This window comes from Cebus imitator, unplaced genomic scaffold, assembly GCF_001604975.1.
Source record: "Cebus imitator isolate Cc_AM_T3 unplaced genomic scaffold, Cebus_imitator-1.0 Scaffold71, whole genome shotgun sequence".
Taxonomy (NCBI): Eukaryota; Metazoa; Chordata; class Mammalia; order Primates; family Cebidae; genus Cebus; species Cebus imitator.
In genome coordinates this window covers 5,980,965-5,994,750 of record NW_016107386.1, presented here as the reverse complement: position 1 = coordinate 5,994,750, position 13,786 = coordinate 5,980,965, and the positions used below count along the sequence as shown (strand labels likewise).

Sequence of the window (13,786 nt, the reverse complement as noted above, 5' to 3'; positions counted from 1 at the left end):
TACAGGCGCGCGCCACCATGCCCAGCTAATTTTTGTATTTTTAGTAGAAACGGGGTTTCACCATGTTGACCAAGATGGTCTCGATCTCTTGACCTCGTGATCCACCCTCCTCGGCCTCCCAAAGTGCTGGGATTATAGGCGTGAGCCACCGCGCCCAGCCGAACTTAAGCCTTTTATAAGTAAATAACTATTTTTATGAGGGGAAAAAAAACCCTCCAAAACATATTCATTTTACCTATCATATGAAGAGAAATAATCTTAACATTTTGGCTTTTGTCATAAAATCACCTATTATGCTATATTTTAATAATAGTTAATTTACAATATTATTAAGCTGGGCAGGTATATATGTTCCCTTAAACTATATAGACCTAGTCTATTGTTCTCTAGTTATTCCTGCATTTTGTAGTTCTTCTCTCCATTAGGCTATTGGGTCCCTTTTGCCAGTTTGTAATTTGTGATGTGCAGGAAAACTCAATCACCTAACCTGCAGATTTCATGTCAATAAATAAATAAATAAATAAATAAATAAATAAAGCAAGTTACTGATTTAGGTTATAAAGATCTGACCAAGTACCTCTCTTAGGAGCATGAGTAACATCTATTTCAGCCAAGCATTATAACCTATTTTCAATTATACTCTGAACAATAAGACACTGACATTTGAGCTTCAGTCACCATGTTGACAACGAGATACTTATTTTTACTTAGTTTACTATAAAAGAATGAAGACTAAATTATTAGTAAATGTTACTAGATGATGAAAACTCTCCAAGTAATAAGATAAACCTAAGCAATCAAATAATTATAGGAAAATTAGTGTTGTAAAACACTAAGAAATAAAGTTCATACTTTAAGTTTCTCTTGATATGAAAACCAGCTCAATACACAAATATTAAAATGAGCAAAATACATTTATTAAGCAAAACAAAAATGATGATTAAGTTCCGCAGATTCATAGTGAAAAAACAAAACATGGGGAAAATAAACACAAAAGGACATTCAGCTTCATGGTATTTTAAAAATATCTCTGAGAAATATGTAGACTTTGAATGAAGAGTAATTAGTACATAGAATTTCCTCTAGTGCACATTTTCTAGGATTGCTTCCTTTGGCACTTTTAAATGAAGCACAAAAGGGAGGAGCTCTGACATAAGTATGTCTAACAGTTTCATTCATGCCTAAATCTACATTAAATAGCTTCATTTGTTACTAAATAACCAGATACTTTCTCACAACCAAAAGACTGCTTTATAAAAATTCAGGGTTCACTGGAGAGTTCTTTCCTCCCACAACGCTAAAGGAGGAAAGCTTGTTTAACAAGAAACTATAAATATATAAACACTATCTTCTTAAACATCTTAATCTTTAATATAAAAACAAAAATTTAGAGCCGGGCACGGTGGCTCAAGCCTGTAATCCCAGCACTTTGGGAGGCCGAGGCGGGTGGATCACGAGGTCAAGAGATCGAGACCATCCTGGTCAGCATGGTGAAACCCCGTCTCTACTAAAAATACAAAAAAATTAGCTGGGCATGGTGGTGTGTGCCTGTAATCCCAGCTACTCAGGAGGCTGAGGCAGGAGAATTGCCTGAACCCAGGAGGCGGAGGTTGCGGTGAGCCGAGATCGCGCCATTGCACTCCAGCCTGGGTAACGAGAGCGAAACTCCGTCTCAAAAAAAAAAATAATAAAAAAATAAAAAATAAAAAAAAATAAAAAATAAAAACAAAAATTTAAAAAGCAAATAATTTTAAATGTTCTCCTTTTACAAAAACTGAAAATATGTCAGGAAAAAATTTTTACTACTGAACAAAGATAGCCTATTCTCAGCAAACAACGGAATAGGAAACTACTTAAAATTTAAAAAGGAAATAAAATTCTTGGTAGTTCATTACCTTTGGGTACCTATCAAGCTTCTTTAGTAGCTCTTTCTATACACTTTGCAGTTTAAAACTAATAAATATAGGTTGGGTGAGGAGCTCACGCCTATAATCCCAGCTCTCTGGGAGGCCTAGTTGGGCGGATCACGCGGTCAGATGTTCAAGGCCAGCCTGGCCAAATATAAGGAAATCCCATCTCTACTAAAAATACAAAAAAATTAGCTGGTTGGGGTGGTGCGGGCCTGTAATCCCAGCTACTCAGAAGGCTGAGACAGGAGAATCGCTTGAACCCAGGAGGTGGAGGTTGCAGTGAGCCAAGATGGCACCACTACACTCCAGCCTGGGTGACAGAGCAAGACTCTGTCTCAAAAATAAAATAAAAAACTAATAAACATATAATGGAAGTGTTTACATGAAACCACATCATGCCAAGGATACAACCAAAAAGCTATAAATATGTAAAGGCAGAATCAAATGAGGAAAAGTCAGTATCAAATAAGCATAAGATAATATATTTTTATGACAGGCTTTTATGTGCAAAGACACAGGTACTTCTTCAGTGGGTCAAGCTCCTTTTCTGTGGCTTTTTACTAATTACATGTTATGAGTAAAACTTGTGCCCATTTTAAAATGCAGCCTATTCTTCAAAGGCACATGGAAATGAGTTGATAAACAGGGGATAATTTGGCCGGCGTAGTAGCTCACGCCTGTAATCCTAGTACTTTGGGAGGCCAAGGCGAGTGGATCACTTGAGGTCAGGAGTTCAACACCAGCCCACGCCTGTAATCCCAGTACTTTGGCAGGCCAAGGCAAGTGGATCACTTGAGGTCAGGAGTTCAACACCAGCCCACGCCTGTAATCCCAGTACTTTGGGAGGCCAAGGCAAGTGGATCACTTGAGGTCAGGAGTTCAACACCAGCCTAGCCAACATGGTGAAATCCCATCTCCACTAAAAATATAAAAATTAGCTGGGCATGGTGGTGCATGCCTGTAATCCCAGCTACTCAGGAGGCTGAGTCAGGAGAATTGCCTGAACCTGGAAGGTGGAAGTTGCAGTGAGCTGAGATCTCGCCATTGCATGGTGCACTCCAGCCTGGGCGACAGAGTGAAACTCCTTCTCAAAAAAAAAAAAAAAAAAGATGGGGGAAGGGGGATAATTCCATTGAATAGAGGCACATTTTCTTCAAAATTATTGTTGCTAATTTTAGTGTTTAGTGCTTGCATTTTTTTTTTCCTAACCAGGGGTCCTAATTCCCCTTGCCCTTCCAAAATATTCACAAGGTCACTTCACTAAAAACATAGCTAACCTGCATGTACAAAATCTAAACGATTTAATATAACTTTCTATGTAAATTATTAAATGATGCTACAAAATGTAAGCAAAATATGTGAATGGGTAAGTAAAAATGAGGCACTATAAAACTAGAGTCTTGAAAATTATATTCTTATAATATACCTAATTATCCACCTTCTACTGTCTTCCCCCCAACCCTTATCTAACTAGTCACAATACTTGGTACATCTTTGCTTGAATAAAAATAACTTTAAAGTTCTGAAACCTTTTGTAATAGCTTGAGCTGGTTCCTGGAATAAAGCTGGGCAGTATGGAAAAGGATTAAATGATTATTCAGATGATACATGTAGATAATTAAGGTATTACAAAGTATGTTTTTTGATTACTCATGCCAATATCTCCTTTTCACTGTATACTAAACTGAATGATTAAGATTCATTTGCTCAGGAGCATGAAAATTTATATACCTAAATTTTGTGATAAAAAAGCTATCTAGGCCGGGCGTGGTGGCTCAAGCCTGTAATCCCAGCACTTTGGGAGGCCGAGGCGGGTGGATCACTAGGTCAAGAGATCGAGACCATCCTGGTCAACATGGTGAAACCCCGTCTCTACTAAAAATACAAAAAATTAGCTGGGCATGGTGGCACGTGCCTGTAATCCTAGCTACTCAGGAGGTTGAGGCAGGAGAATTGCCTGAGCCCAGGAGGCGGAGGTTGCGGTGAGCCGAGATGGCGCCATTGCACTCCAGCCTGGGTAACAAGAGTGAAACTCCGTCTCAAAAAAAAAAAAAAAAAAAAAAAAAAAAAAAAAAAAAAAAAAAAAAAAAAAAAAAAAAAAAAACCTATCTAACTTCGACAAAAGCATAAGAAAATATGAAGAGTTCTTGCACATTTAGAAAATTAGTAGGGTGTTTATCCAGCCTGCCAAAAACTAAATTTAATTTATTTCAATGTATTACTAATGGTATTCTACCATATAGCTTGATAAGTGCTTAAGCTATGTTATTGTTATATTGTTAGGAATGCAGTATCTTATAGTTCCAGAGCATATAATGCTCTGTAAATATCCATTTGCTAGAAGTTGAGAATACAGACTGAGGAAGTAAGTTTTAGAAACACTATATCTGAAATCTGATCTACACTTACCTGAAGTTCCTTAGGGAAGGGGAAGAGAAGTGAGGTAGAATATATTCATTATACAGCACGGATGAACTGAATTTAAATATATTTCGTGCATTAAGTTGTGTAACTCCAAATACATTTTTAAAATCTAACAATCTATCTCAAGTTCACTATTAGGTAAACAATTTCAATACTAGACCAACATCATTTCCTCATATGTATGTTAGAGATCTAAACATATCCTATTTTCATTTAGCTTTTTTCTAAACTTTACAAGTTTTAAGCAAAAGCCACAAAGAAATATCTTAGTAATGTTATGTTTGCCAAGTATGTCTGAATAATGCCAACGTAAGAGGTGCTTGAGCAAGATCTACATTCTCCAGAATTAAAACAAAACAAAAATCATCAAAATAAAACAATAAAAAAGAAAAGCACATGAATTTGGGATTGAGGTTGGAATAGGAGACAGTTTCAGACCTGGTTTAATCCTGAGAAAGATGGGTCCTGAGAAGTACTAACAGTCATGCTTCTTTTCCTCTTCCCCACTGGAGATTCTAAACACTAAACAGACAATAGAGGGTGGCAGTGCATCAAACAGTATTGCTTACATTGCAACAATGGCCGGCGCAGACAGGCAACACCGAGGCATTAGAGAAAGAACAGGGTAGCCAAATGCCATCCTTCTTCCACCAAGCACTGTAGCTTCTCAGTTTTCCAAATAAGAATCACATACTCAAGAACATTTGAATTCTGGAAATTACTCAGGTTTTTAATGCCACTATTTTGTGTCACTGCCTGAAACAGGGATAGCAATGGTGACATTTGGCTCTTTAATTTTTTTAATCAAAAATGGGGAATTTAGATCTGTAATCTTTGGTACCACAATCTGCCCTTCCCCCCCAAAAAAAGATTGTACGGGGGAAAAAAATCTTCAGTAAGGAAGAGGTAGAAGGCATTTAGTCACCTTAAAATTTATTTTCGTAAGCATGCAGGGCTGATTACAGGAAGAGATGAGCAAATTCACTAAGATTGGAGTGGCCACTCCTAAATATCAAATTCAGAACAATTTTCCAAATAAGAAATTCAACTTTAAAAATTGTCCTCAAAAGCCCCCCAAAATCTTTTTTTCCCCGTGAATAGAAAACTACTGGAACAAGCTGACCAAAGAATCCAGTCTGACACAACGGGCATTTTTCAAACTACAAATACAGAAAGCACTAAAAATCAACTACATAAACAAAAACTAATCTAAAAATGTTCAAGAGCAACATTTAGTATTTGAATCTTAGTTGAGTAAAACACTTTGGTTCTACCTGAGGGCCTTTCTAAAACTGTGTTAAACAGCAAACATCTCCACAAAATTCTTTTAATATCTGCAAGGAGAAAAGGAGACCTAAACCTCCTAAAAAGGTTTTTACCACTAGGAAACTTAGGCTTCCTTAAGACAACTATGTGATTAACAAACTATTCTTAAGGGGGTTATAGCGGGGAAGGCAAAGTGATATCTAGGTCATCATTTAAATTTAAGGCAAAAACCATGTACTGCAATATCAACGATGCAGAACAGAAATCACAAGGTGATAATGGGTTTTTAGGGGTAAGAAAAAGGGAAGGAGAGAGCTGGGAAATGGCCAAGAAGATTGGAGTCAAAACGGACAAAACAAGATCAGTAATTTTTTTTTCAATTAAATTACCAGGCTTTACAGTAACAGTTAAAAACCTGGAAACTTGAGAGAAAAGCTATAAAATATTTTTTAATGCAATTTGGGAATGACAAGTTATGTGTATATTTAAACACCTTTCATTATTTAAAGCTCAACAAATAAAAAATTAATTTCCTAAAACCTGGTCAGACCAACATCAGTATCTCACATTAACAAATAACACCAATTCTAATGGTAATGGCTCCCAGTTGGCATTCATACAGGCAAACAAAGGTAAACATTGATAGCTAGACCTAAAAACACCAAACATTCCCTAATAGTTTAGTAAAACAAATGGGCACCTTCCTTTCAAAAACAAAACAAAAAAACCACAAAAAACAAAAAAGCCCCCAAGTTGTCCTGAAGTTGACAATTTCTATCAGATAGATCATCAGATCACAACATGCTTAGTGCATTGCCAATGCTGCCTGTCTGCCCGAGCTCAACATAGAATTGATAAGAAAGCAATTCACTCAATAAGACTAATCATTACAGAAAAAAAAGGTCAACACAATTAGTTTCTAACTGCAATCATGCGTCACTAGCTAAAGCCCAATCACCCCATAAGTTGAACCACTCTCAGAGACCCCAAATGAACACTAGTTTTGTTGTATGAGTGTTCATTTCACTTGTCTATATTTTCCTTTAAAGGGAGAAGAAGGAGTGAAGAACTCACCCAACTTGGCACCCAAGTAAAAAACTGTCAACGACTTTTGAAGCAGGCCCAAAAGTTATCCTTTTAAATACACAAATTCAAGGACTGAAGAATTCTCATTATCAACCATGCTCAGTCAGCAACTGCTAACACCATGGTAACAGATAAGTCAGTGTTCCCACACTGGCACAAGCACATATATTTTAAAAACCCACACTTCAGAGCCAAAGGTTAAAATCTGGTTTTTAGCATTCAGGAAGAAAAGAATATGGGTTTTTTTTGCTATTTTTGTGAATGAAAAATAGATGCAACTGTTCAATAGTTAAATAACTTAGACAACTACAGTTCGTTATACAGCCCTTAGAATTTTACATTTCCATATAGGTAACTAACCTCGGTTGGGTAAGTTGAAGAGAATTTATTTCAAGTTACTAAGTTAATGGAGTTAGCTGATTATATTTATAGCACAATCTTTTAAAGCAATTGTCAACAGCAAATTCAACTTACTATGGCTTTTTAAAGATTGAAAAATGTACCAAAGCAATTCTTGTCAAAACTTTACTCTTTGTTCTTTCATGCAAAGAGCATTTGACTAACCTTATTACAGTGACGCCCAATACCCATTAGGAAGTTATCTGGTTTAATGTCTCTGTGTATAAAATTCTTTGTATGCACATATTCAATTCTACTGATCATCTGAAAAAAAGGAAGGGAGAGATAATTGAGTTAAGCAGTACATGAAAATCAACATATTTCTTAAGTATTACGTATCTCAATTATTTAGAGTTCACAAAGACAGTGTTAGAAAAAATGAAACGGAAAGGACAACTAAGGTCTCCACTTATTTCTACATTAATGGATATCTAAGCATATACCTGCTGTGTCCTTTGGCTTTACCTTCTAGTATTAATGATTAAAATCATGACAGGGTCTAACCCCACAGGAAGACTTGGTGTTTGTGATTTTCAAATAATAAACGGAATACCTTTGGAATTGTATCAGTTGCTACAACAAAGGAAATTAAGAAAGCTTTCCACACTCAATCCTAGGCCTTCTAAAGTAACCTGTTAAAATGGCCTGGTATTTCCATGTTACAAGATATACATACACACAGAGACACACAAATACTCGGGAGTGAGGGATGTTGACAGATTGGCAGGTAAAGCTATAAGCAGTTGTTACAATTCTTATATAATCCCATTCGAAAGTTAAATATCAAACAAGCCATTCTAAAAAGCTTTCCTTAATCAATTTCTTGGAAATTATGCAAAGTCAAATGCCATAGCTCAAATATTTCTTTTTAATGGCTACAGATAGTCTATGGTAGAGATGTTAAGTCTTCCCCAACTCACATTATTCTCACAGTTTTCCATTTTTTCCTATTATAAATAATGCTATTAATAGACATATATCTTTACCTACTAGTGCTTTTATTTCTATGGGCTTCAAATCCCCTACAATTATAGGGAGTTGCTGGGTTGAAAGGTGTATTTTTCATTTTGGTAGATAATATCACACTGCCTTTCACAATAGACTGTAACAATTTGGATTTACTCTTTTTTTGAGAAAGGGTCTTGCTCTATCACCTAGTGCAGTCAAGGGACCATGACTCCGGGCTGCCTCAACCTTCCAGACTCCAGAGATCCTCCCATTTCACCCTCTGGAGTAACTGAGACTATAGATGCAATGCCATCACTCTCAACCCAATTTTTTGCGTCAGCTAATTTTTAACTTTGGGTAGAGACAAGATGTTGTTATGTTGCCCAGCTTCTCTTGAACTCCTGTGATCTTCCTGCCTCAAACTTCCAAAGTGGTAGGATTATAGGCGTGAGTCACCATGCCTGGTCTGGATTTAGGAGTAGATCGTGTTTTTGTTTTTGTTTTGAGACAGTCTTACTCTGCTGTCCAGGCTATCTCGGCTCACTGCAACCTCTGTCTCCTGGGTTCAAGCGATTCTCCTGTCTCAGCCTCCTGAGTACTTGGGACTACAGGTGTTCGCCACCACGCCCAGGTAATTTTTTTGTATTTTTAGTAGAGATGGGGTTTTACCATGTTGGTCAAGCTGGTCTCAAACTCCTGGGCTAAAGTGATCCACCCACCTTGGCCTCCGAAAGTGCTGGGATTTCAGGTGTGAGCCACTGCGCCCAGTCCTTCTATGAGGATTTACTCTTCCATGTACTGTCAAGCTACACTCGGCCTATTTTTCTTTCGGCTTGTTGTCTTCTTGTTAACTTTTAGGAGTGCTCATCAGACAACAAACAACCTTTTATCCTTATGTAAATAGATATAAATACTTTTTATTTTGACTGTTTATGGCATATCTTGTACACAATAGAAGTTTTTGTTTTTGTTTTCAGACAGGGTCTCACTTTGTCACCGAGGCTGGAGCGCAGTGGCGAAATCACAGCTCATGGCAGCCTCAACCTCTGGGGCTCAAGTGATCCTCTCAGCTCAGCCCCCTAAGAAGCTGGGGCTAGAGACATGCCTGGCTAATTTTTCTATATTTTGTGGAGAGGAAGGTACTGTTATGTTGCCTAGGCTGGTCTTGAACTCCCAGGCTCAAGTGATCCTTCCGATTCGGCCTCCCAAAGTGCTGGGATTATGGCGTGAGCTGCCACACCCAGCCTCTATCTTTTCTGTAAGACACTTACTTAGAAGTTGTATTTTTAAATATATTCCATATCCAAAGACTGCCAATATTATCTTTCTATCCATATGTTCTTGCTCTTCTCAGTAGTATGTGTTAGGATTCTATTTTTTATTTGTCCCCATTTCCCCCAGAGCTTTTATTATCATGAATCACAGATTCTAAATTGTACTCTTCTACCTTGACAAATGTCTTCTGAAGCCAAACCAGTAATCTCTGCCACCTGTTACCTATCATCTACAGAGCAAGACTTAGGTGTTAACCACCTTAACTGAAAGCTTTCTGGTATCTCCCTCTCTCAGAATTACATTTTTTCACATTTGTTACCCGTGTACCCAACAAAGACTGCTACAACTCTACAACAAAGATGGAACATCCTATTTTACCATATTTCTCTACTAGACTTTAAGTTCTTTCTAGAGGGAAGAGACTAATTCTTATTTTTTGCCACCCCAACTCCCAACGCTAAGTCCAATGGTAGGCTCTCAATACATGTTCAATGTATAGATACTTACATGTTACTGAACATACAAAATATAAACCATAATTCTTTTATTAGGATTCACTCATATATATTAGTTGAAACACATTAAAGGCTTTTTTCTTTTTGAAGACAGAGTCTGGCTCTATCCCCCAGGTTGGAGTGCAGTGGTGCAATCCCAGCTCACTGCAACCTCTACCTCCTGGGTTCAAGCGATTCTCATGCCTCAGCCTCCTGAGTAGCTGGGATTACCAGCGGTGAGTCATCACACCCAGCTAATTTTTGTATTTTTAGTAGAGATGGGGTTTTACCATATTGGCCAGGCTGGTCTCAAACTACTGACCTCAGGTGATCCACCCGCCTTGGCCTCTCAAAGTGCTGAGTGAGACTACAGGCATGAGCCACCAAACCTGGTCCATATTAAAGGCTGTTAACTTAAAGGAGATGGGGTCTTGCTCCATTGCTCAGGCTGGTGTGCAGTGGCATTATTATAGCTCACTGTAGCCTGAACTACTGGACTCAAGAGATCCTCCTGTCTCAGCCTCCCAAAGTGCCAGGATTACAGGTGTGAGCCAGTGTGCCAGGACACTTTTAACCTTTTAATGCTTGAGTTTTTTGTGTCACAAATTGATGACAATTTGCTCACATTTGCTTGAGCCACTTAGTCCTTTTTAGGTTAAGAAGCTTGGGAACTATCAGGTGCTGATTACAGAAAATGAGCACTACTTTCTAATCCTTTGAATTACAAAGTTTTTTCATTGATCTATAATAGTTGTTTATATATTTATGGGGTATATGTGATATTTTCATACATATATACAATGTGTAATGATCAAATAAGGGTGACTGGGATATCCATTACTTCAAAGATTTATGTTGTGTTGGGGAACATTGCAATTCTACCCTTCTAGCTATATTGAAATAAACGATTAGCTATTGTTAAATTTTCCTACCATACTATGGAATACTAGAACTTACTCTTCCTTACTGTATTTTTGTGCCCAATAATGTACTTCTCTTCATCCCTCCGAATTTACAAACTTACTAAAATTCCACCTCAAATACCAATTCTATTTATCTTATTTTATGATATAGAATCTATATTTTTAAATGTCATTCTCTTCACAGTATTTTTATAAGCACACTGAATTTAACCTGAAGCATTTCCAACTTTTTCCTGCCCTTAAAGGTAATATTGATCAAAAATTATAAATTTCTCGATATTTACCAATTATTATCTTAATGTATTATCTTTTGCCTTAAGGTTTGTTCCTTACTCTATCTTTCTCATTTCTTAAGATCAAATAGCCGGGCGTGGTGGCTTACGCCTGTAATCCTAGCACTTTGGGAGGTCAGGAGTTCAAGCCGAGCCTGGCCATCATGGAAAAATCTCATCTTTGCGGGGGGGGGGGGAGATCAGATATCCAAACTTCAGCTGTAAAAACCATTTAATCTAACCTACAGCCAATGCATCAATCTAATTCATGACATCTCCAAAATTTCCTGGGTCTTAAGAAATGGCTGAGAATCCACTACTCCAGGTAGCATCTACTTGGTCAAAAAAAATTCTTCCTTAAATTACTTCAGAACCTTTTTATTCTCAAAAATATAGCTTTTCTAAGAGTCCCACACATAATATATAATATTCAATTTGCTTAATTGAACCAAAATATCAATATACATTTATCTACAAATATATGCATACATACACTCTGAACTCTTTCTCCAAACAAAATCTTACAAGAATAACATGCTATATTTGACACTAAAACTTCATCTCAAGGAGCAGATTGAAAAAAAAACTACTAGTCTACAGATGAGTAAGAAACCAAAATAATTGCAGTTTTCGTTTTATACCCATAGGAAAATATCTACAAGTCATATTATTACCTTTGCCTATGCTAAGGCTAAATAGTGATGCATAGGATTTTAATACTCTGATTTATGAATGACGAAATTCCAGTCAACAGTACTATTCTCGGTTTACATTCTAATCAAAATTTCACATACCTGGTCAGCTAACATAAGTACAGTTTTCATTGTGAACCTTCTTGAACAGAAATTGAAGAGGTCTTCGAGGCTAGGTCCCAGAAGATCCATGACTAGTACATTGTAGTCTTTTTCCTGACCATACCACCTAACGAAACAAAAGAAGAAAGAGTATTATAAAAAAGCTATCACTTAATATCACCAAGTTTCAAAAAAATCATCAACCCTAAGAATAAGATAGTTTTCCTTCTCTGACCAGATGTTATTTAAAGCAAATGTTAAATCAGTATTAAAACCAAAGTATGAATTTTTCTAGAAAATGTAAAGATAACTATATAGATGTGCTACTCTGCCTCTTCTTTAACAAAATAGTCTATTCTAACTAGTGGTCCTGGGCACCCATTAACTCTTTATGACATCTACCAAAACTGCAGAAATGATGGCACAGTACCTAAGAAAGGGGGGGGAAGCCCCATATCAGTTTGCTTTAATTTCAGACCTATTCCGCTAGGTCTTGTAGTCAGGTACAATAAATATGCTCCCTAGAATCTTATGTTGAGAGTAACAGATCCTAAGAGGATTATAAGCTCAAAAAGTTCAGTTCCTTCCTACGGCTTTTCTTCAATTGTCCTTGAGAATTACTTCCCAAACCTGACAAATGGATAACTGCCAAGCACACAAAATCAAATCCATTTCTACATTCTCTTTGCAAAAAAAGATGATAACCTAGTAAGGAAAGAGTGTCTGCATAACCTTTTAGAGGTCTTCCCCACCAGCTAAAAAACAAACGTGGCAACATGACAGCAGAAGAGCCAGTTTTTTGTTTTCTTGTTTGTTTGTTTTGAGATAGAGTCTTTCACTCTGTCCCCCAGGCTAGAGTGCAGTGATGCCATCTTCAGTCACTGCAACCTCTGCCTCCTGGGTTCAAGCAATTCTCATGCCTCAGCCTCCCAAGTAGCTAGGATTATAGGCCTCTGTCACCATACCCGGGCTAATTTTTGTATTTTTAGTAGAGATGGGATTTTGCCATGTTGGCCAGGCTGGTCTCGAACTCCTGACCACAGGTGATCCTCCTGCCTTGGCCTCCCAAAGTGCTGGGATTACAGGCGTGAGCTACTGCACCCAGCCAAAACAGCCAGTTTTGTCTGTATTGAATCTGAAACAGTGTACTAAAGCTGCTATTTTCCCTCTTCCACTTTTTATTCTCCCTATTGGAATTCAACACCTTTCACATTCACTGATATATTTACTTGAAAGAAGCTCATAGTGATGCTTTGGGTAACATAAATGACAGTATTAAAAGGTAACTGATAAAGCAAATAAGCTGCTTTCTCCTTTCTCTTTTTCTATTTTCTTCTGTTATTTTTTTCCTCCTCCTTCGTATGGGACAGGCAAATCTGGGCTAGAGAGCTGTCACAAAACTGCCATTATAAATGTTCAACACTAATAAAAGTTCTAGTAAGTGTTTTATATTAATCTAATTTACCGAGGCTTTTAAGAAAACAAGAACACCAAATCCAGAAAGAGCTAAGGAAATAAGAAGGCACGAAAACTCAAACAGGCAAAAGGGAAGGCATAAATCAACTCATTTATAAGACTACAATCCAGCTCTAGACAGGTTTCCACTGATGACTCAGATATAAAACTAAAAAACGAGCAAATGTTATAACCATCCATCTAAGCCCAAACACAAACCTGTAATGTAAAAGGCACAAATTCAGACTTTATATTTTCATGCAATTAACAAGATTTCAAAAAGCATTTTTTAAAGAAATCATCTGCAAAGTAAGCCTCTAACAAAATCACTTGTATGTAAGCCTCCAACTCCCTTAATAATTAGAAACTGGAGGCTGGGCGTGGTGGCTCAAGCCTGTAATCCCAGCACTTTGGGAGGCCGAGATGGGTGGATCACGAGGTCAAGAGATCGAGACCATCCTGGTCAACATGGTGAAACCCCGTCTCTACTAAAAATACAAAAAATTAGCTGGGCATGGTGGCGCGTGCCTGTAATCCCAG

At 37.4% G+C, this 13,786-nt stretch overlaps 1 protein-coding gene and 1 long non-coding RNA gene across 8 annotated transcripts in view; both read right to left on the bottom strand.

The window, feature by feature from the left end:
- Positions 1 to 13,786, bottom strand: part of CSNK1A1 (casein kinase 1 alpha 1) — a 61,130-nt gene that overhangs the window by 20,701 nt on the left and 26,643 nt on the right. For 4 of the 7 annotated variants that reach the window (XR_005200792.1, XR_005200791.1, XM_017531326.2 and 1 more), the window contains exons 3-5: positions 11,792 to 11,918; positions 7,251 to 7,349; positions 4,773 to 4,856 (exon numbers count right to left, since the gene is read on the bottom strand). Coding sequence is in view for 4 of the 7 variants with exons in the window: in XM_017531326.2 (XP_017386815.1) it covers positions 4,773 to 4,856; positions 7,251 to 7,349; positions 11,792 to 11,918 (310 nt within the window). In the remaining 3 variants the exon portion in view is untranslated. The remainder of the gene's footprint in view (positions 1 to 4,772; positions 4,857 to 7,250; positions 7,350 to 11,791; positions 11,919 to 13,786) is intronic. The other 3 variants (XR_005200793.1, XM_017531328.2, XM_017531329.2) reach the window with 1 other exon arrangement.
- Positions 3,005 to 4,766, bottom strand: LOC108306414. Its single transcript, XR_001826134.1, has 2 exons — positions 4,016 to 4,766; positions 3,005 to 3,662 (listed from the first exon to the last, which is right to left on the bottom strand). It is a non-coding gene; the product is annotated as an uncharacterized LOC108306414 (long non-coding RNA).